The sequence below is a fragment of the Balaenoptera acutorostrata genome, chromosome 18 (assembly GCF_949987535.1).
Source record: "Balaenoptera acutorostrata chromosome 18, mBalAcu1.1, whole genome shotgun sequence".
NCBI lineage: Eukaryota > Metazoa > Chordata > Mammalia > Artiodactyla > Balaenopteridae > Balaenoptera > Balaenoptera acutorostrata.
The window spans coordinates 80,745,295-80,768,409 of NC_080081.1; the positions used below are offsets into that span (position 1 = coordinate 80,745,295).

Below are 23,115 nucleotides of genomic sequence, written 5' to 3' on the forward strand. Positions count from 1 at the left end.
ACGTCTGGGAGCACGGAGTCTTAACCACTGGACCACCAGGGAAGTCCCTACCCCTGTCTTTTGCCTTTTGGTGTGCCTTATATGTCTTGATTGCCAGACATAATATGCTGGGTGAAAGGAACTGCTGTGATTAGGCCCTTCGTAATGAGGTGGGGAGAGAGGGGAAGCCATCCAAAGCCCTATGACTGGGTCTTGGTCTTAGGGAGCCTGTGAACTTCACAAGCATTTCTCTGTTGTTTTATTTCTTCACCATTTCCCGGGAGAGGATGGCCAGGGTGGGGGTGAGTTGGATATTTGCCTTCTCTCAGGTGAGAGGCCGGAGGGGGCTGAAGCTGGGTGTTTCCCTTCCCCCAGGTCAGGTTAGGCTCTGGTTACATAGTTTCTCCTGAGGGCAGGTTGTTAAAAAGAACGGTGTGCTCTGGCTTCAAAACGGTTCCCTTTTCCTGCCCATTGCAGGAAGCAAGAAGGGATTTTTCCTGATATTTACTGTAAGAACCTGGTCAAGCTCCTGGATGTAAAACTCACAGAACTGTACCCGCCCCCGCTCCCCGACTGGGTCCTCTTCAGCTTTTTAACTCTCAAAATTATCCGCACTGAGGGACTTCCCTGGTGGTCCAGTGGTTAAGAAGCCGCCTTCCAACACAGGGGACACAGGTTCTTTCGGGGAACTAAGATCCCACACGCCGCCGGGCAACTAAGCCCGCGCGCCACAACTAGAGAGTCCATGCAGCCAAAAATTAAAATAAATAAATATTTAAAAAAAAGTATCCACACTGAGCCTCCAGCCACTCTTCAGGTTTTCCGACCATAGCACTGGTTCGCATGGGCAGTTCCACTCCCGGTCTTGCTCTGGCCAACCAGGACTCCCTGTGTTGGACGGTCTGTTCCTCCACTCCTGAGGGATGTGGTTTGCCTTGTGTCCTCAACTCACTTATGGATCCTGGAAGAGTTGTCGATTTTTCAGTCTATTTAGCTTTTCATTTGTTTTTAGGACAAAGTGGCAACTTCCAAGTGCCTTAGATGTGGAATCAGAAATTGAACACTGACATTCTTCCTTGTAGTTTTGATTTACAGTGCTCTAGTGATTAGTGATATTGAGCAGCCTATCATGTGCTATTGGCAACTTGTATATCTTCTTTGGAGAAACGTCTATTTATGTCCTTTGCCCATTTATAATTGGGTTGTTTTTTGCTACTGAGTTTCAGGAGTTCTCTATATATTCTGGATATTAATCCCTCACAGATACATGATTTGCAAATATTTTCTCTCTTTCTGTGGGTTGCCTTTTTACTCTGTTGATAGTGTCTTGTGATGCCCCCCAAATTTAATTTTCATGAAGTCCAATTTGCTTTATCTTTTGTTACCTGTGTCTTTGGTGTCATATCCAAAAAATGATTGCCAAATCAATATTGTGAAGCTTTTACACAATGTTTTTTTCTAAGAGTTTTAGCTCCTACATTTAGGTCTTTGATCCATTTTGAGCTAATTTTCTATGTGTTGTTGGGTAAGGGTCTAGCTTCATTTTTCTGCATGTGAATATCTGGTTTTCCCAGCACCGTTTATTGTAAACACTCTTCTTTTGTCATTGAATGGTCTTGGCACCCTTGTCAAAAATCATTGACAATGTATGCCTATTTCTGGATTCTGCTGCATTGTTCTATATGTCTAACTTTGTGCCAGAGTCACACTGTTTTTTGTTTTTTTAATTGAAGTATGTTGATTTACAATGTTTTGTTAATTACTCTGTACAGCAAGGTGATTCAGTTATACATATATATATATTTTTTAAATATTCTTTTCCATTATGGTTTATCACAGGATATTGAATATAGTTCTCTGTGCTATACAGTAGGACCTTGTTGTTTATCCATTCTATATATAAAAGCTTACATCTGTTAACACCAACCTCCCACTCTATCCCTCCCTCAACCCCCTCCCCCTTGGCAACCACCAGTCTGTTCTCTATGTCTGTGATTCTATTTCTGTTTCATAGATAGGTTCATTTGTGTCATTTCTAAAAAATTTTTTATTTTATTTACTTTTGGCTGTGTTGGGTCTTAGTTGCAGCACGTGGGATCTTCGTTGAGGCATGCAAGATCTTTCATTGCTGCGTGTGGGCTTTCTCTAGTTGCGGAGAGTGGGGGTTACTCTTCATTGTGGTGCACGGGCTTCTCATTGCGGTGGTTTCTCTTGCTGCGGAGCACGGGCCCTAGGCAAGCAGGCCTCAGTAGTTGTGGCTCTTGGGCTCTAGAGCATAGGCTCAGTAGTTGTGGAGCACGGGCTTAGTTGCTCCGCAGCATGTGGGATCTTCCCGGACCAGGGCTCGAACCCGTGTCCCCTGCATTGGCAGGTGGGTTCTTAACCACTGCGCCACGAGGGAAGTCTGATTACTGAACTTTTATAGTAAATTTTGAAGTCAGGAAGTGTCAGTCATCCAGCTTTCTTCTTTTCCAAGATTGTCTTGACACTTTGGAGTCCCTTGAGACTCCATATGAATTTCAGAATGGATTTTTCTATTTCTGTAAAAATGTCACTGAGATTTTGATAAGGATTGCGTTAAATCTACAGATTGCTTTGGGTAATACTGACATCTTAATATTAAGTCTTCCAATCCGTGACCATAGGATGTCTACTTATTTATGTCTTTTTAAATTTACTTCAGCAATGTTTTGTAGTTTTCATTGCATAAGTCTTTCATCTACTTGGTTATGTTAGTTAGGTATTTTATTCTTTTTGATGCTACTGTAAACAGAATTATTTTTTTGTTGTTTTTGTTTTGGCTGCACCGTGCCGCTTGTGGAATCTTAGTTCCCTGACCCAGGATTGAACCCGGGCGACCGCAGTGAAAGCGTCAAGTCCTAACCACTGGACCACCAGGGAACTCCCTGGAATTGTTTTCTTAATATCCTTTTCAGGTTGTTCACTGTTAGTGTACAGAAATGCAACTGATTTTTGGGTTTTGAGTTTGTATTCTGTTACTCTGCTGAATTCATTTATTAGTTTTTTAAAATTATTTATTTATTTTTGGCTGCATTGGGTCTTAGTTGCGGCACATGGGATCTTCGTTGAGGCATGCGGGATCTTTTGTTGCCGCATGCAGGCTCTTCATTGCGGGGCACAGGCTTCTCTCTAGTTGTGGCCTGCAGGCTCCAAGGCACATGGGCTCTGTAGTTTGTGGCACACAGGCTCTCTAGTTGAGGCGCGCCAGCTCAGTAGTTGTGGCATGCAGGCTTAGTTGCCCCTCGGCATGTGGGATCTTAGTTCCCTGACCAGGGATGGAACCCACGATCTGTGCTTTGTAAGGTGGATCCTTTACCAATGGACCACCAGGCAAGTCCCCATTTGTTAGTTCTAAAAGCTTTTTTGTGGAGTCTTTAGGGTTTTGTGTATGTAAGATTATATGATCTGCAAAGAGAGATCATTTTACTTCTTCCTTTTCAATTTGGATATCTTTCCTTTCTTTTTCTTACCTAATTGCTCTGGTTAGAACTTCCAGTACTATGTTTAATAGTAGTGGTGAAAGTGGCATGCTTGCCTTGTTCCCGTTCCTAGAGGAAAAGCTTTCAGTCTTTTACCATCGAGAATGTTAGCTGAGGTTTTTCATACATGACTTTTATTCTGTGGTGGTAGTTTCCTTCTCTTCCTAGTTAGTTGAGTGGTTTTATCATGAAGGGTGTTTCTGCATTTTCTGAGTCAAGATGGTCTTGTGGTACAGTAAGTACCACAGGACTTAGATTACACGGGACTCTCATCAATCCATTAACAGTGCTTTTGTCTTCGTTGATCTGTGTCTGTCACTCAGTAAACCTGTGCCTTTACTATTCTCCAGAAGAAATAATCAAAGGGGGCTCAATCTGTTTTTAAAAAAGAAGGAAAATCACGTTAGCCGTATTTCCAGATATCATGGTCATACGGTATTTCACCAACTTCTATTAAAACCAACAGCGTCGGCTGCAGTCCCACCAACGGCCGCCAGGGCGGCCTCCCCGCTCGCCTCCTACGCGAGCCGGGAGCGGCATCCGGGCTGGGCCCCGTCGCGCCGGCCGGGGCCAGGTGCAGAGCCGGCAGAGGGCGCCGTCCCCGCGGCCGGGCGGCGGGGCTCAGCCCGGGCTTCCCGGGACGAGTCGGAGTTGCCCCCAGTTCCCCCCGCGGCCCCGACAAGATGGAGGACGTCGTCTCCTCCCGCAGTCATGACGGGAGCGAGGGACGCCTCCCCACCGGGCTGAGGCGAGGGAGAGCGCTTCCAGTTTTCGGAGCGCGCGGGTCCCCCCGCCGCCGGCCTCTCGGCCCCCGGCTCCCGCCCCAGTCGCCGCAGCCCCTGCCCGCTCGGCCCTCACGGGGCTCCCAGACACTGGACAGGGAGGGCGTGGGGGACATCAAGGCCGCGGCGATCCTCGGGCGGCGTCGCTCGCAGCCGCTGCGGGGGCAGGCGGCCCGGCTCAGGCCCTCGGGCCGCCCGTGGCCAAGCGGAGGGGGGTGCGGCGGGCACGCGAGTCTGCGACCTGACTCTCACGGGTCGGGCCGGGGTGGGGCCGGGGAAGGAGGAGGTGGGGGTGGAATAGAAGTGCGGGGGTGTGGCCTGCGCCTGATGGACAGGGCGTCGGACCACCCCCTCGAGGGGGGTCCTGGAGGCAGGTGGGCGCAGCCAATGGGCGGGCCCGAGCCGCCAGGCCCGCCCTCTCCTGCCCCCAGTGAGGGCGTGGGGGGCGGGGCCTGCCGGGCCGCGCCGCGACGCCGGGGCCGCAGCGCCCGCCTCCTCACCCGCGCTGAAGCCGGGAGTGGACGGAGCGGAGTTGCGGTTGTTGCCCAAGCGGGGGGAGGGTTGGGGGCGGAGAGGTTCGTTCCGCGGAGCCGCAGCCAGAACCGGGTGAGGCTTGTCCCCGCCGAGTCTCCAGCCCAGGACCGCCGACAGTGGGGGTGGCCGGGAGCGGCGCAGCCTCCGGAGGCGGAGGCGGAGGCGGAGGCTCCGGGAGGCGGAGATGGGTGAGGGCGGCCCCCGGAGCCTCCCACCGACCCGGGACAGGCGCCCCGCGGCGCGGCCGCCGTCGCCGCTACCGCGTCGGGGCCTCGGGCTGCCGGCGGCTCCGCTGATGTCCCAGGCGCCTTGGCGGGCGGCCCGCGGGCTGCGGGAGTGCGGGCGCGGCCGCGAGGGCCGGGTGAGGCGGCCGCCGGCGGCGGCGGCGGGGGTCGATAGGGGCGGCCCGCGGCGGGGCCCGGCGGCAGGGGGGAGGGGCGCCTCCGTGGGCGCTCGGGGCCGCGCTCGCACCATCCCGGCGGCGGCGACGGCGCGAGGTCCCCAAGTTTGGCGGTGAGGGCGCGGGCCGCCCGCGCCGGTCCCCTCCTCTGCCGCCGGGGCCGCGGCGCGCCGCGTCTTCTCGTCACAGTTTATCTGGGCGAGTTTCTAATGGCGGACGCGGAGCGGGCAGGTCTCGGGCTTCGGGCCAGTGCGGGGGTTTCCGCCCCGCGGCGACGCGAGCTGCCCGCGAGTGGGTCCCGGCGCGACGGGGACGGCGGAGGGTGGGCAGAATCGGGGGATAGGATTCCCCGCTGGCGTCCAGGCTGCGCTCGCCCTCTGCCTCCCTCCTGTTGTTCGTAGGGACCGTGTAGTCTCGTGTGGTCGTGGCGGGGCCTTGCTGTTTGTACCTGGCGTCTCGGCGGCATTGCGGTGGGGGAGGGGGAGAGAGCGCGGAGACGCCTTGACCTCTTGTCCCTTTGCTCCGTCTTGCTGGTGGTTACGAGCCGGTGCTACGTCCAGCTCGGCTAGGACTAAATCATTTGTCGTTCTTCATTCTAGGACCAGGAATCGCCTTCAGGCCAGTCTGGTGGACGTGTGTCCGAAGCTGAGGAGGACCGCGTCGCCACTGTGAGTAGTTGTCCCCGCGTTTCTGTCGAGTACCGTGAGCGCCGCGCCAGGGTACGCCTCCGTGGCGCTTGCCTTTCTCTTACCTTGCAGGCGAAGAGCGGGTTTCTGGGGCGGGCCCTGTCGCCAGAGCCAGGCCAGGGTGATCCCTGGGAACACGCTGGGAGCGGGCGCTGACATTTTACACCGCTTGTATTCTCCAGGGTTCTAAAACAAGAGTTAAAGGTAGCTCCGTTTTCAATCTTTCTGGTTAGCTTTTTTTTTTTTTTTTTGGCTTATGGATAGAAATAATTTTTTTCTTCATCGCTGGATTAAGAAAAATTACTGAATGTGCTGTTGTCAGGTCGATGGAGGCGATACTTCTGTGTGCGTTTGTCGTCTCTTTGACTAATATTTGTGTTTACGCCCCTGACAGCCCTCTAGCCAGGGTCACGTCAGGAGATAGTCTTTCAAAAAAAAAAAAAGAGGAGATAATCTAGTTCTCACCCTAGCCGTGATTCTGAGACTGACCACGGAATTGGTAGTGACAGCCTCCATTATGAAGTTAATGTGTTGTTTCCTTGTTACTGAGAAGTAACCTATGTGCTGTTCACTTTGGTACAATAAAATATCTAGTGCTCTGTTAGCTGTTCAGTTAATGGCTTTAACACCAATCCTTGCCTGAATCAATAATTTTATTAAGAGTCTGAAAATGATGATTTTTTTTTTTTTTCTAAATCTTATTCTCCATGTATTATCTGGGATTCTGTATAGTCTTAGGTCCTGCCTGTTTTGTCCTTTCGGATCAGTTTTCCACTGGTCATCAAAAAGAAACCTGTGATTAGTGCATCTCTCATAGTAGTGTTCCTGCCTTCCCTCTGCCCTTGTAAATCCTTGACAAACTTGGCTTTGCACGTAGGCTGTTACGCGTCACAGCACACTTCATTAGTTAGACAGCTTTTAGGAATGGATATTGTTTCAACTGGGTCATGTTCATAGGATATCTGAAGTGGTGATATTTCACGTTACTTGATAGTTTTGTGAGATGAAGGGATGTGGGTAGGATGGTAGAGCTATGAGGGACCTTCATAGGGAAAGGGGACTAGCGGGACTAAAAGACTGGCAGGAGATCAAGTCACTGACTCAGGTGTTACCACTTAGAAAAGACATTTTTCTCAGCAGCATGTTCCTAGCATAGTTGAACGCAGTGTGCAAAGGACTAGGTTTAGTGCCAGCCAAATTGGGGTTTACATCTCTGCTCTTATTACTTTGGCAAGTGCAAACTAAATAAGAGTCAATAAATGCACATCTTATTCAATTAAATACATTTTTATTATGCACATTTTATAAGTGAGTAAATTGTGTCTGTCTTCCCGATTGCTATGAAAATTGTAAATCGCCTAGCCCATAAGTTATGTGGGACACACACACACACACACACACATTGTTAATGGTGGCTGCAATTCTTATCTTTGTTTTGTTTCCTGATATTTCTTCCGCTTTATCTTTCAACCCTTTTACTGAGCTTTCCATTTCTGCTAAGCTTTTCATTTCCAAAAGCTCCTTTTTATACTAGAGATATTAGTTTTATATGGTCTTTTGCTTGTCATGTATCTGTCTAGAGTACTGAGAGTTTGTGGGTTTTCATTCTCTGTTGTCTTTTTCCTGCATTTTTCTCTTTCCTTCGTTTTTTGTTTTTTTTTTTCTCTTTTAACAACTATTTTTCTTATGAGAAGCTTTTTCCAGATAGTTTATAATTCTTGACAGGTCTACTCATGATTAAGAATTGGGAAATGGAGAATAGATTGGAAGAGTGAATGGAACTTTCAGCTTGGAGCTTCACTGTAGGATAGTTCTTTTTTGGCCAATTGATGGAGAATCTCTAAAGTCGTTATTTTTAGGTCTTTCCTTTTTTTGGGTTCCTAATTCCACAGAAAGGAGTGTTTCGGAGAAAGAGGTTTTCCAGGGAATAGTCTGCTGCTTGGAAGATAGAAGTCTGGATGCCAGCTCTCTGGAAATCAAGGGAGAGAGGGGGCATTTCATATGCATGCTATTGAAGCATTCACCAGTGCCTGGTGAACCTGAGACAAAGACCTTATGTTCTCTTCTCTCCAAAGAATAAAAGTCTAGAGCTTGCGCCAGGGTGGGGAAAGACATGTCATCACCAAAATGGAGGGAGGGAGGGAAGGGATTTGGGATTTCACATCCTCCTGTTTTAGCCACCTGCTCCCTTATAGGCTTTGAGCCTCGTGAAGATTCTGCAGCGTAAGTCAGGATGTTTCTCAGCCTTTTCCATCAGGATTTTAGAGGTTGGCTGTCTCAGGCAGAGTTGGTTAACAGCTTATCCACCTGCTCTTTAGCTTATCAAATTTTGTTCCTTTTGTTTGTTCTCTGTTTTTCCTTTCCTTGTCAGTAGGAACTTTACTGTTGTTATGGGGGTTTTAGAAGGGATTGAAGTTAGTTGTGTGTGATCAGTCTACAGTCTTAATCCCTACCAGGCTATTGATTTCTAGATAGTAGTTTTGTACTTAGACACTTAAGTAATTCTCTTGCTGTTTGTCATAACTGTTCATTTGATTTTTCTTTTTTCCTGTTTCATTACATTTGTGAGTAAAACCTCCAGAATCATCATACACCTTTATTTTGTTTCTGATTTTAAATGGGAATGCTTGTAGTATATCTCACTATCATGAAGCTGGCTTTGGAATTGATGTTATTTTTATGTAAATATATAAATATTTTAATATTAAGAAAGATCTGTTCTGTGACAGTGTAAGTCCAGAGGTGCCGTAGAACGTGTCCTAGAACTCATTAGTGTTCAACAAGTTTTTATAGCATACATCCTTTATCTTTTATAGAGTCGCAAAAATATAGGTGTGCTTATAGGTGGCCAAAAAATGAACATTTGAAGCAATAATTAAATAACTGAAAATACTTTCTTGGTGATTTTAACATTTGAAGACTCATGAGCAGGTTAGTTTACCGTTCTCATCACATACTAATCTTGTCATATTAATATCTCACCATTTCTATTTTAGCAGCTGTTTTTTTAACTGATTCGTTTTAATATGTAAGTTTTACTTAATTGTACACAAACATAATTGAATATTGAATGGCTACTAAGTTTTTCAATTGGTTTTTTTTTAATAGAAGGTGATCTCAGGAAAATTCATGATACTCAGTTATAACTTAAGAATTCAGCAGAAATTTTTGCAACTTTAAAAAACCATATTTAAAAAACTAACACTGAACTGCACACTTAAAAATGATTAAAATGGCATTTTATGTTGTATATATTTTACCATAATTTTTGAAAAAGAAGATAATTGTAGCAACCTTTAGGAAATAAAAACTGCTATGAGTTGTTACTAAAAGTAAACACAATAGGGCAAACTACCCTTATTTGTGTCTTTTGTTTTAGTGTTAACTCTTGTCTTTACCCGTAATTAAATACCTTCTTAATTTTGCAGGGTTGTTACCCACAACCTAGAGATAGTTTGCGTTTAAGAGTCTTGCTCGGGTTTCAGCCTAACTTTCTGTTCTTAGGACAAATTTTTTTTTTTTTTTGGCTGCACTGTGAGGCTTGTGGGATCTCAGTTTCCCGACCAGGGATTGAACCCTGGGCCACAGCAATGAAAGCCTGGAATCCTAACCACTAGGCCAGCAGGGAATGCCCATTAGATTCTGCACTTCTCTGTGTGGATTTTCCTTTGATTTTATATTAATTTTCATTGCATCAAACTGAAGATCAATTAAACATTAAATAGTTGTAGATGAATAAGATACCACAGGAAGACTAGGTAAATATTTAAGATTAACTAGACACTTGTTGAAATCCTAAGGTGTAGGCAAAGTATTTGCCTGAATACCCTCTCAATGGAGAGGAATTTAACATTTTTTGCACTCTGTAATATGTACAGGCAGAGAGAGACTAGGGACTTGCAAGTTAACTTATCGCAGTTAAAACCTCAGAGTCCTTTTTATCCCCATTGGCAGTTTATAGTTTAGAAAAGTAAAACTCAATGAAGTGAGGTAATTTGCTCAGTGTCTTAGCTAAACTCTAACTTTTTCTCTTTTTAGATAATATTATAGAAATGGTTAAAACTTTTTTGTAGTCTTATGTTTATGGAATTAAGAAAGTGATGGTTAAATTGTATACACAATGACTTTTAATAGTGGTTAGGGTTAGGTTTTAATTTTTTTACAATCTGGAATTTGAAAATAGGTGAATACTTAACCTTTTATCAGAAATAGATGACTACAATGAGCTGAGCATAAAGAATGCTCTTTCTGTTATTTTCTTTGGGAAGATTAAGATAGGACCTAACAGCCACCAGAGGGTACTGTGGAGTCAGCTATAGCTCTTTTCCAAAAATTGTTCTTTTCTGTTCTAGGTTTATTCAAATACAGAAAGGACTGAGAGAATTCGTATATAACAGCTCTTATATTTCATAATTCAGTTTAGGCTGAACTATTGCCTCTTTTCTCTGAAAATCAACCACATAATAAGCTTACTGGATGAGTGTTAACCATGATCCTAATTTTTGTATTTCCTTTATAACCCTTTTAAACTGGTTCCTTAGATTTGTTATTTCTTTATCTTTGAACTAGAGTTATTTGAATGTTGATTTTGTTTTAATGAATTCACTCATCTTAATAAAACAAGTAATTTTCAAAAAAATTGTATACAGTAATTGCATATAATGTAGTGGCTATGAAATAGATTATAGAGTCAGATTTCTTGGATTTGAGTCCTGACTCTACCCTTTCCAGCAGTGGAGACTTGAGCGGGCCAGGCGGATTACTTAATCTTCTTATCTTCTGAGTCTTAGTTTCCTGATGGATAAAATGGGAAAAAGAATAGTTCCTGCCTCACCTTTATAAGCATTTACTGAATTGCTATATTTAACGGCATAGTACCTATTAAGAATAAACATTACCGATTGTATGACTGTAAGTACTATCACTTAAAATTAGTTGGGAAAATTTTAGAATAGAATGTTACTTAGCGTATTTCAATATGAGATGTTTAAAATTGAATGATGACTGCTGTATGAGTGACTTTTCTTTATTATTCAACACCCATACAGATCCTACCTCCTTCACTGTCTTGAGCTTCTAAGAAAATTGAAGCCAGCATGTGTAAACTTACTTCAGCTTTCCATCTATTATTTCTACATACTTATATACGTTCTAATTACAACTGGACAAAACCTTGAACAGCATGGGTTTGGACTGCACGGATCCACTTATACATAGATTTTTTTCAGTAAATACTATAGTACTGCACGATCCAGGGTTGGTTGAATCTGCGGATATGGAACCTTGGATTCGGAGGGTTAACTGTGGGACTTGAGCATCCATGGATATCCTGGGACCAGTCCCCTCGTGGATACCAAGGGACAGCCATACACTTACCTTTTCCCCTCTCACTTTTTGAGATGAAGGTGACTTTTGTTCATGATCAGTTTCACTACCAGCTGTGCACGCATCCTCCTCCTCCTCTTCTCTCATCTGCTTTCAGAGCTGTGCTTCATTGGTCGGTCACCTCTCCAGATTCTTCCAACTATGTCTCTGCTGGATCCTTTTCGTTTGTCATTCTCTAGTGCATAGTAGGTACACAGAGGTGTTTGCTGAATAAAACACAAAGTGGCTAAGAATTTGGAGCCCTGAGTTTTGAGTCCTATTTGGCCTTACCCAGATTCGTTTCCTGATCTGTAAAATGAATTAAATTATATCTACATCATGGGTTTTTCAGAATTTTGTATAAAAAACCTATAGCATAGTGTCTGGTGATTCCTCAACAAGGACAAAAAAATAAAGATTCAGAAACGTTTAATGTTGGAAGCAGAGAATTTGAAAAACAATGACAGAAGACCCTAGGGAAATAGAGTTTGGACAATATCATAGTCATTTTAGTAGATAAAAATATATTTAGTATAGTGATTGTATTTGGACCCTGAGTTATTGGTAATTGATGGAATTATTTTGAACAATTTTCTGTTTCAAGGAAGGACTTAGATAAAATCACAAAGTAATTTAAAATTTCACTTGTGCTATTTAATTGCAATAAAATGCAATGATCATAGTATACTAGAACTTTTTTTTCTTTTCTCTCTCTGTTATAGGTTCTTTGGCATAGATAAATGTTCAGCGGGAGGATTAGACTTGACTGAACAGACTCCTGTTTTATTAGGGAATAAAGCCATGGCAGCTAGTTTCATGGACATAGCATTTGGTGACCCAGCTAGTCCTTTAGTTAATAGATCCAGAAACTCGTCAGCGGAGGATGATGATGATGATGTTGTATTTATTGAATCTATACAACCTCCTTCAAGTTCTGCTCCAGTAATAGCTGATCAAAGAAATTTTATATTTGCTGCATCAAGAAATGAAAAGCTACAAGGAAATTATTCCATAATTCTTCCTTCCTCAAGAGATTTGGCTTCTCAGAAGGGAAGTATAAGTGAGACAATTGTCATTGATGATGAAGAGGACATGGAAACAAATGGAAGGGAAAAGACAATTTCTTCTAGTTTTATTGAATGGGCACTTCCTGGAAGTAAAAACAGAACCAAAGATTTGGATATCTCCACTTCCAGTCTTTCAAGAAGTAAGGTAAATGCTGGAATGGGTAATGGTGTTATCACTACAGAATCGACTCTGAAATTCATATTACTAATGTTACAACCTTAGAAACAGGTATTAAGCTCTGAATGATGGGCGAGATATGAACTTAATGATTACACATATAACATCACTGTAGAATACCAGCTTGGGAGATGTCGCTAACGGACTGCAGTCGAGTAACTTTGGTGTTAATATGCAAACATACACCCCATCTTTAACTTCACAGACCAAGACTGCAGTAGGACCTTTTAATCCTGGTAGAATGAATGTGGCAGGAGACATATTTCAGAACGGAGGATTTACAGCTCATCATAGTCCTGGTAAGCAGTAAGTGATACTAAATATTTTCTTTCCACTGTAAGTAAATAATCTTTTGGCTGTTACTTTTAGTACCTATATCTATTTTATTCTATATGTGAAATATTTTTTGTTAACTTTCGTATTAAAATAGAATTTTTTGCTAAATAAAACTGTGCAGTCTACTCTATTTTACCCAATGTGATTTATATGTGAAGTGTTTTTTTTTTTTTTTAACTTTGGGTTTATTTATCTATTTATTTATTTATTTATGGCTGTGTTGGGTCTTTGTTTCTGTGCGAGGGCTTTCTCTAGTTGCGGCAAGTGGGGGCCACTCTTCATCGCGGTGCGCCGGCCTCTCATTATCGCGGCCTCTCTTGTTGCGGAGCACAGGCTCTAGATGCGCAGGCTCAGTAATTGTGGCTCACAGGCCTAGTTGCTCCGCGGCATGTGGGATCTTCCCAGACCAGGGATCGAACCTGTGTCCCCTGCATTGGCAGGCAGATTCTCAACCACTGCGCCACCAGGGAAGCCCTGTGAAGTGTTTTAATTGAAAACTCCCATAACTACTACCTCCATCTTTGTTTACTAGCATCTTTATTTTAATGTAAAAGTCATAGAATAAAAAGATGGATAGTGAACTAAAGGATTAAAGTAATATTACATAACAATTAAATTTTATTTAATTTGTAATTACATAACCTGACCTTTCAATTTTTGCTTTTCACGTGTTTACCTTTAGACTGCTTGTCTCTGATTTTTGGTTTTAAATCAGCATTTTATTAGTTGCTTCATTTTAAATTTGGAAAACTTTCTTACCTTTAAATCAGAGATTTGTTTTTTTCCCCTATTTTTTGGCCGCACCACGCGGCATGCAGGATCTTAGTTCGCTGACCAGGGATTGAACCCCTGCAGTGGAAGCACTGAGTCTTAACCACTGGACCGCCAGGAAAGTCCCAAATCAGAGACCTGTATTTTTAAGACTCTTATGAAGCCAGTTGTGTTCTGGTAAAATATAATGAAAGTTATTTAAAATTTAGCAAATCTTTTTTGCAGATTTTTCATGACTTGGTGTGCTGTTTGTTTTTTCGGTTTTTTGTATTTTTTTTTTTTGGTGTTTGTTTGTTTTGGGTCATTTTCGTGCTTTTAGCTATCAGCCAACTTAGAATTTTAGGAAAGGACTGGAAAGTAATTAGAGCTAAGAACCGAATCACTTGTTGTTTTAATGGAATGCTAGTATTTTTTTTTCTTAAAAATTTTTTTTAAATTAATCTTTTTCTCTGGTTATGAGAATATTACAGAACATTTGAAGGAAATCATAAGAAATAAGAAATCATAGAAATAAGAAAATAGTATCTGTCACCTACCTCACTAAGTAGAAGTGACTGACAACTTAAAATTTTGGTTTGTTTGCTTTCAGTCTTTTGCCTCTGTGGTTCTAAAAATAGAATTTAGAGCATATTGTATTTAGTTTTGTGTTCTCTTGATTTATTTAATCTAAATTTTAGTATGTTATGTCATTTTAAAAATAGAAGTTTCAGTGAGTATAAAATATTCCTTTGTCTGAGATATTTATTCCTCTACTTTTTAAGCATTTATATGGCTTTTCATTTTTTACTATTGAAACTCCACACACTAAATGTCTTTGTTTATATTGTTTATTATTTCTATAGGACAGTTGTTCTCAAACTTTTTGGTCTCAGTTTCACTCTTGGAAATGATTGAGGATCCCAAAGTTTTTTGTTTTGTTTTTAATCTGTTATCAAAACTTAAATTTAAAAGGTATTTATTCATTTAACAATAATTATTATGTGACATATTTTTGATGAAAGATAACTACTTTCACTAAAGAAATTTAGTGAAAAGTGACGTATTACAGTTACACAAATCTTTTTGAAGTCTGGCTTAATAGAAGACAGCAAGGTATATCTAGCTCCTCAAATCTATTTCTACATTGAATGTGTTGCAATATTTTCTTTTGTTTGAAGTATAAGAAGAAAATCTGGCCTCACGTACATATGTGGTTGTAGAATGGAGCAATATTTTAGTAGCCTTTTTAGTTAATTATGGATAGTTTTTTCCTTTTCCTTTTGACACAGCACCAAAACTTGATAAGTGGTAGTTTCTTAAAAGTTCTTACAGTGTGAAATCTGAAACTATATAATGAACTTTTCATACTTTATTACATTAAAATTCATTTATCTTTGAATGAATTTTACCTTTGTATGATTTGGTAACATTGTGCTTTGGTTATTTGGAAAGTGTTGATTCACTGAGTTACCTAGGTCTTCTAAATGTTGACACCTTAGAAAGCTGTCACGCTAGCAGTGGTGGATGCAGGTTTTCAAAGATTCTCATTTTCACTCGAAAGCTCATATTTTCTCATTGGCAAAAAATACTGTTATTTTTTTGAAGTGAAAGGCTTATTTTAAGAAAATGTCAATAACCAGTTTGTTTTGTCATTCCTTTAAGGCTAGTTCAGCTTGCAATGCAACAGTTTTACAAGTGCTTTTCCACTCTTTCTCATTGTTCTTTGGTATGAAACAGAAGTGGCTTCTGGATGCTTCCCTGTTCATCATACAGAGTATTAAGATGTAGTCAGAGGCTGAAATTTAGTAAAATTAATACTAATTTTTACCTTTTCACCAAGGACTTCTGTTGCATAATAAATAATTTCACTGGCCTTTGTCCCTGGTTCTTGGGAGAGAGAATAAATCCTTGAAATTTACCAGATTCCTAATAACTAATGATTAAGGCTGAGGGTCACTGGAAAGACCAACCATGTGATTTGAGTGTTGGGCCTTTGAGCCAGCCCAGCCTCCATGGAGGAGAGAGAGGCTGGGATTGAGTCCAGTCACATGCAGCGAATAATCCCACCAGTCACACCCACACAGTGAAACCCAGTAAAAACTCACCTGTGCCGGGTGGGTGACGCTACCCGCTTCCTCAGAGAGAGGGCACAGAAGCTCTGGCATTGGGACCCTTCCTCACCCCATATGTCTCTTCATTTGGCTGGTCCTGATTTGTATCCTTTAAATAAAACTGATCATAAGTATAGAGCTTTCCTGAGTTCTCTGAATCTTTCTAGCAAATTATCAAATCTGAAGGGGCCTTAGGAACCTCCCAGATTTACAGCCAGTTGGCCAGAAGTCCAGGTGGCGTGTAAAGTGAGGGCAGTCTTGCTGTGGACTGTGCCTTCAGAATGGGGGCTGGTGCTGTCTCCAGGTGGTTAGCATCAGAATTGTGTTGACCAGTTGTTGTTGGAAGAACAACAGAAGTACAGGTGCTACTTTTTCTTTCTTTTGTGCAAGTGCCTGATAGTGAAGAAAATTTTACTAGTACAGTTTGGTTCCACTGCCAGCAGTTTTACCCATCATTGCTTCTGCACCATTAGTGCAGATGCCAACATGATGAAAAAGGCAAATAATCTTAGTTTTATTATGGAAATAGTTTGGCCTGGCAGATCCCCTTTTATTTCTTATGTAATGTTGAATAGAAGTGATCAGAGTGTAAAGTTTTGTCTTGTTCTTTTTTTCGTTGGCCATGCCTTGCGGCTTGCAAGATCTTAGTTCCCTAACCAGGGATTGAACCCCAAGCACTCAGCAGTGAAAGCGCCTTCTGTTGTCTTGTTCTTGACTTGGGGTGGAGGGGGAGCATTTGACATTTCATCATTTAGCGTATTCGCTTATGTCAAATATAATAAGCTTTTTATGTTCATAATTTATTTAATAGCTTGTGTCTAGTCTTTGCAGTTATAAACAGGTTTCTCATGAATATCTCTAAGTTTGTCACACATTTTCTAGTGAAAAGTTTCTGTAGGTGAAATTGCTAAGTCAAATGTCAACGTATTTTTAAAGCTTTTCATGGTTAATACAGAATGGTCCTCACCAAAAAATTATGTTTTTTGTTGTTGTTATAATATTGTAAGCCCTCCTCAGGGGTAGGAGTATTATTAATGTTTGCTAAACTGATCATTTAGAGGTGATATCCTCTTAATGTATATACATCATTGAACTTTTAAAAATACTTTTGCAGACTTTTTATGAATTTGTTCATTCATGTCTGTCATCTACGTATTACTATGTACATCTTTTGTTTATTGATTGAGTGAAACCTGAGAAATAATATTAAAAAATTGTGATTTCTATATTGAATGATGTGTTAAGCTTAAAAGCGGTTGAAGATGATGTTGAAGACTTGAAATAATGTCCATTGAAAATCATTCTTTTGGATCTGTTTCTTTCACTCTTCTTTTTAAAATCTTTTATTGCAATGTAATTGATTTGTTTCTTTCACTCTTATTTTTTGTTTTGTAATTATTTCCTAAATTTTACATGTATATTTTTGCAAGCATGAATTACATCTTATGTATGTAAGTGAAGTTAAAACCAGAAGGCTTGCCATGTATTTCTTTTATGTTTCAGCCTTGACCGTTTTTCACCTTCTGGAGTAAATTGAAGTTGTGTATTGAATGGTGAAGTGGATCAATAACATGCTTTTCCATTTAAAAGCATAGCACATAGACTGATACTTAACTGTAAAAAAGCATACTGTAGTTAGATGCTATACTGTTACTTCACTCAAATTGTGGACATAATTGAGACTAGCAAAAGTTGGTTTGATAGTAGTTTTGACTACTCTTGGATGTATTTTTATTCTTGTCATCCCTTTATCTCATTAATTCAAAACTGTATTTTATATTACAGTGATAATTTTTTCATGCCATGAGGTATCAATGATTTTAAAAAGTAACAGACAAGAAGCATTAAAGGACTCCCCTGACATTCATTCATATATTTGAAGACGTTCTTAACTACATTTAAACTATTTTGTTTGTGCTGTGGCAATGAATTTCTGTTATCTATGAAGTATGGATGAATTTACAGTGTTCCTGGGTTCTCTAAAGTTCTGTTTCGGGGGGAGAAAGTTACAGAGCTATATCCTTTATTTATTTATTTTATTATTATTTTTAAAAAATAAATAAATTTATTTATTTATTTATTTATTTATGGCTGAGTTGGGTCTTCGTTGCTGTGCACGGGCTTCTCATTGCGGTGGCTTCTCTTGTTGTGGAGCACGGGCTCTAGGCGCGTGGAATTCAGTAGTTGTGGCTCGCAGGCTCTAGAGTTCAGGCTCAGTAGTTGTGGCGCACGGGCTTAGTTGCTCCACGGCATGTGAGATCTTCCCAGACCAGGGCTTGAACCCATGTCCCCTGCATTGGCAGGCGGATTCTTAACCACTGCGCCACCAAGGAAGCCCTATCCTTTAAATAATACCATTTGGTCCAGAATTCTAAAAAGAGGGTCTACAGATTTGTCAGGTAAAGAGTGATGGTGAAGATGTCTCTGAAGCTTTCTGAAAGGTGGAGTCACTTGTCAAAAAGGACTGTCTTCTTGTCGTTGCTCTTTTCACTCTTTAAGTTGGATGTAGCATAGTGAAAGCTGTCTAATTTTAGTATTAACCCTAAATTTTGTTTTTGCTTGCTGTCAGCTTTTGTAAAATTAACCAATTTTACCAGAAGACTTACAGAGTAAGATGGTGACCATTGTATTACTATTGTAATTGTTGTTATTATTTAGAGTCAGGTCTCCCCCAGAGTGTCTTACTTTAGTTGCTGTTTGCTTCCCACTTCTACAGAATGAAGGTTTTCCAGCACAGAAAAAAGAAAAAAGAGCAAGATGAGGATTTCTGGAGTTGAGTTATATTTGAATCTAGGGCTTAAGGGTTCAAATTTTATCCAATAAAATTATGGTTCTGCATAAAGTACAAATAAAACTGTGTAATATCTTACGAAAATAAGATCGTGTCCATTAGAATGGACCTTTGAGTCATTTAATCTTTTCATTAACCTTTAGGGTAGACTGCATTTCAGTGAAAGTTCTTCAGCCATCATGTATCTTTATGTAAACAGCAAAATTTCATCAAAGAAAATACTCAGACTTAGAAATTGTTTTTGCATCTGTGTTGTATTTTTGTTGGATTATAAACATTTCTGGCCATGATACTGATTCTAGGAAGTTCTGCTTCTGATAATAATAGACTTTAGACTAATAATCGATAGGTAACTCCTGTCCCTCCTGCAGAGAATAATGGGGGGGAGGGAGACAAAACATATAAAATATCGAAAGCATCACAGAGCTACAAATACACTGAAAAAATGAGGTTTCTCATCTCTGAGAAGGAGCCTCAGAGGAGTCATCTCTTACTTGAGGTTGCTTTTCTCTAATGGGTATGTGTTCAGTTCCAGAAAAGGCTGCTAAGAATCTAAGGGGAACTTTCAACAGACTCACAGGGGCCCACAAAGAAGGACACTGATTTAAAAAATATATACATCGACCTTTGGATTGGGGATGCTAACGTAATCCAGATTGTCAATTTTTTTTTTTTTCAGTTTTTCATGTAAAACTATTAGGGATATGAGGAGGCAGGCCATATAATGAAATAAGAGAAAAAGCAGACAATAGAAGTGAACGCACAAGGGGTGCAGGTACTAGGAGTATCAGACAGTCTACATTTTAACTGCAGGTTTGGCACAGCTGAAGAGAGTGTGAATGAACTGGAATATGTATCAGAGTATTATCTAGACGGAGTCAGAACCAAAAGGGGGGAAATACAGAAAAGAATGTAAGAGACTTAGGACATTTGATGAAAAGGACATGTAATTAATGTCCCAGAAAGAGGAAGAAAGAAATGAGGCAGAAGAGATGTAACTGAGGATTTTCTAAAATGGAGAAAAACATCAACCCTTGAATTCAAGAACCTTTACAAATTCTGAGCAGGATAAATATCCAAGAGACCATTAAGAGACATGTAGAGAAATCATAGTCAAAAATTGGAAGCAATCATCCGCCTGTAGATGGTAGCCTCCTTCTCCCCTGAGTAGCAAAGACTGCTCCCATGTCCTGCCTCCTGTCTGTCATACACAGTGGGGTGTTGCTCCGGGAACTTTTGCTGTGGGCAATAAACCCAATAGCCCCTACCCAATAAACCTTTGATGTCCCCCCACCAAAAAAAAATTGGAAGCAATCCAAATGTCCATCAGCAGTAGAGTGATAAATAGTATCAGCCACACAATGGAATACTCAACAATGGAAACATGAACAACTACCTTCAGTGTGAATGAAACGGATGAGATGTTGAGACGAGGGTACATACGTGATTTCATATGCGAAGTTAAAAATAAGGCAAAACTTATCTTTAAAGTGAGGATAGGGATGGCTTGTGGGAAAGGAAGGGAGTGACTGAGTGGAAAAGACATGAGGATCCTGGAAGTTTTCTGTGTGTTTATCTGGGTGGTGGTCATAGAAGTACATATTCATTGTGAAGACAGTCATTGAGGTGTGCACTTAAGATTATAAACTTCATGTGTATGTGTTACTCTTTAACAACTAAAAACCCCACTGAGACACTGAAGTAACTTCACTAGCAGACCAACTCTAAAGAAATACTAAAAGGTTGTTCTTTAGGCAGAAGAGTTTAGATGCAGGAAGAAGTCAAGAATCTCTAAAACTTGGGACTTCCCTGGTGGTCCAGTTGTTGAGAATCTGTCTCACGTTGCAGGAGGCGCCTCTTTGATCCCTGGTCGGGGAACTAAGATCCCACATGCCATGGGGCAACTGAGCCTGCGAGCTCTGGAGCCTGTGCGCCGCAACTAGAGAGCCCACACGCCGCAACTAGGACCTGATGCAGCCAAGAAATAAGTAAATAAATAAATAAAATAAAAAAGAATATCTAAAACTCAAATAGTGGATCTGGTACTTACTGGAATTCTGGGCAAATCACCTCTAGCTTCTAGGCCTTAATTTTCCTTGTATATAAGGAGGGATTTGGATTAAATCCTTCTGGCCCCTTCTCTTAAAATTTATTCTGGGGATAGAGCATGGAAGAATTTGGTTGAGAGACCTTTTATTTTAGCGGTCCCCAATCTTTTTGGCGCCAGGGACTGGTTTCGTGGAAGACAGTTTTTCCACGGGGGGTGGGGGATGGTCCAGGAGGTGATGCGAGCGATGGGGGGATGGGGGGTGGCAGGTGAAGCTGTGCTTGTTTGGACTGCTACTGGTCCCAGGCCCAGGGGTTGGGGACCCTGTTTTATTTAGCCTGTAGACACTAACATGATAAATAAAATAAGAATTTGATGAAATAAGAAACTTTGAAATTAGGAGACATTAAATAGTTGCAGTATAAACAAAGCAAACATTTGCTTTATTTATGTATGCATCAATGCTAAAGTGAAAAAAAACTGCAGAATCTATTGAGCAGTATAGTTGATGTCTCACTTTACATAATTATATATAACTCTATCCCCTTTAAGTATGGGTAAGTGTACAAAATTAAAAAGCCCAGGGCTTCCCTGGTGGCGCAGTGGTTGAGAATCTGCCTGCTAATGCAGGAGACGCGGGTTCGAGCCCTGGTCTGGGAAGATCCCATATGCCGCGGAGCAGCTGGGCCCGTGAGCCACAACTACTGAGCCTGCGCGTCTGGAGCCTGTGCCCCGCAACGGGAGGGGCCGCGATAGTGAAAGGCCCGCGCACCGCGATGAAGAGCGGTCCCCGCGCCGCGATGAAGAGTGGCCCCCACTTGCCGCAACTAGGGAAAGCCCTCGCACGAACCGAAGACCCAACACAGCCAAAAATAAATAAATAAATAAAATAAATAAAGTAGCTATTAAAAAAAAATGCTTTAAAAAAAGCCCAGAGAATTCCCTGGTGGTCCAGTGGTTAGGACTTCACACTTTCACTGCTGAGGGGCCAGGGTCAATCCCTGGTCAGAGAACTAAGATCCCACAAGCTGCGTGACGTGGCCAAAATAAAAACAAAAACAAAACTTTATGGAATACACTTCATATTTGCCAGCGTATCTTCCTGCGGAGTGAAAGAATTCCTTTGGTTACTTGTTCTGTTTTGTTTTTGCCTGTTAAGATAAAAATATCTGGAAAAGGACAAAATTAGAAGCAGCAGTGGGTAGGAATTTAGAAGTGAAAACAAAGTTGTTAGTGTTGGTAGTATTATGAGAGGTGTTTAGAGCTATAATAGGTGGAGGGGCCATAGACCTTTACCTAACAACAAAAACTATTTTTGAAGAGAGATGACAATAATTCAGTACTCTTCGGCCTTGTTTCTCAAAGCTTCACCATTACTCAAGAGGTAGTTAGAAATGCAGAATCTCAGGCCCCTCCCTAGACTTACTGATTTAGAATCTCTGTTTAAACAAGATTCCCAAGTGATCGTGTATGCATGTTAAGGTTTGAGAGGCACTATTACCTGTACATAATATTGTACCATTTTGAAGCTAACAGTAATATACGATGGAGTCCCGTGTGAAGGTAGGAAAGCTGGGTCTCCTGCGTAATCCACCACCTACACTAATGCCTGGGAAATAGTCTACAAGGCTGGCAGGTAATTGTAGACAGTTGCCTTAAAATGCTATGTCTAAATTACATGTACTTGGAAGTATTTTGGAGGGAAGTGCACTAATATCTACAAATTACTTGAAATACATAGAGGAGATAGATTATTTAGCGGGGTGAATAAATAGAAAACATGATAAAGCAAAAAGTAAAATAGTATAGAATCTATATGATGGACATATTTTTCACAGTAAAATTCTTTCAGCTTTATATGCTTTAAATTTTTCATAATAAAATGTGAGGTGTGTTGGGCTTCCCTGGTGGCGCAGTGGTTGAGAGTCTGCCTGCCGATGCAGGGGACACAGGTTCGAGCCCTGGTCTGGGAGGATCGCACATGCCGCGGAGCGGCTGGGCCCATGAGCCACAACTGCTGAGCCTGCGCGTCTGGAGCCTGTGCTCCGTAACAGGAGAGGCCACGATGGTGAGAGGCCCGCGCACCGCGATGAGGAGTGGCCCCCGCTTGCCGCAACTGGAGAAAGCCCTTGCACAGAAACGAAGACCCAACACAGCCAAAAATAAATAAATAAATAATAATTTAAAAAAAGAAAAAATGTTAGGTGTGAAGCTGTTATGAAAATGGGTATCATATACCAGATTATAATCTTTATATTTGTATATTCGCTTTATTTTATAATGTGTTAATACTTTTCTCTTAGAAAAGAAAAAGTACCTTAGGAAGTACCCTGTGTACAGAACATAATGCTTTGACTACATGCATTATCTCATGTAGTTTTGTTTTTTTTTTTCCCTGCTGCACGGCTTGTGGGATCTTAGTTCCCCGACCAGGGATTGAACCTGGGCCATGGCAGTGAAAGCGCAGAGTCCTAACCACTGGACCTCCAGGGAAGTCCCTCTCATTTAGTCTTCATAACGCTGATAGGTTGGGTATCATTGTGATTTGTAGCTGAGAATACCAGTACCTAGTTTAAATTGCTTGTACAAT

The 23,115-nt window shown here is 41.5% G+C and overlaps 1 protein-coding gene across 1 annotated transcript in view; it reads left to right on the top strand.

Annotated features, from left to right (window-relative positions):
* Positions 1-4,162: 4,162 nt before the first annotated feature.
* Positions 4,163-23,115, top strand: part of ZMYM5 (zinc finger MYM-type containing 5) — a 35,201-nt gene continuing 16,248 nt past the window's right edge. The window contains exons 1-4 of the mRNA XM_057532721.1: positions 4,163-4,983; positions 5,795-5,863; positions 11,968-12,457; positions 12,696-12,789. Of these exons, the coding sequence (XP_057388704.1) occupies positions 4,163-4,983; positions 5,795-5,863; positions 11,968-12,457; positions 12,696-12,789 (1,474 nt within the window). The remainder of the gene's footprint in view (positions 4,984-5,794; positions 5,864-11,967; positions 12,458-12,695; positions 12,790-23,115) is intronic.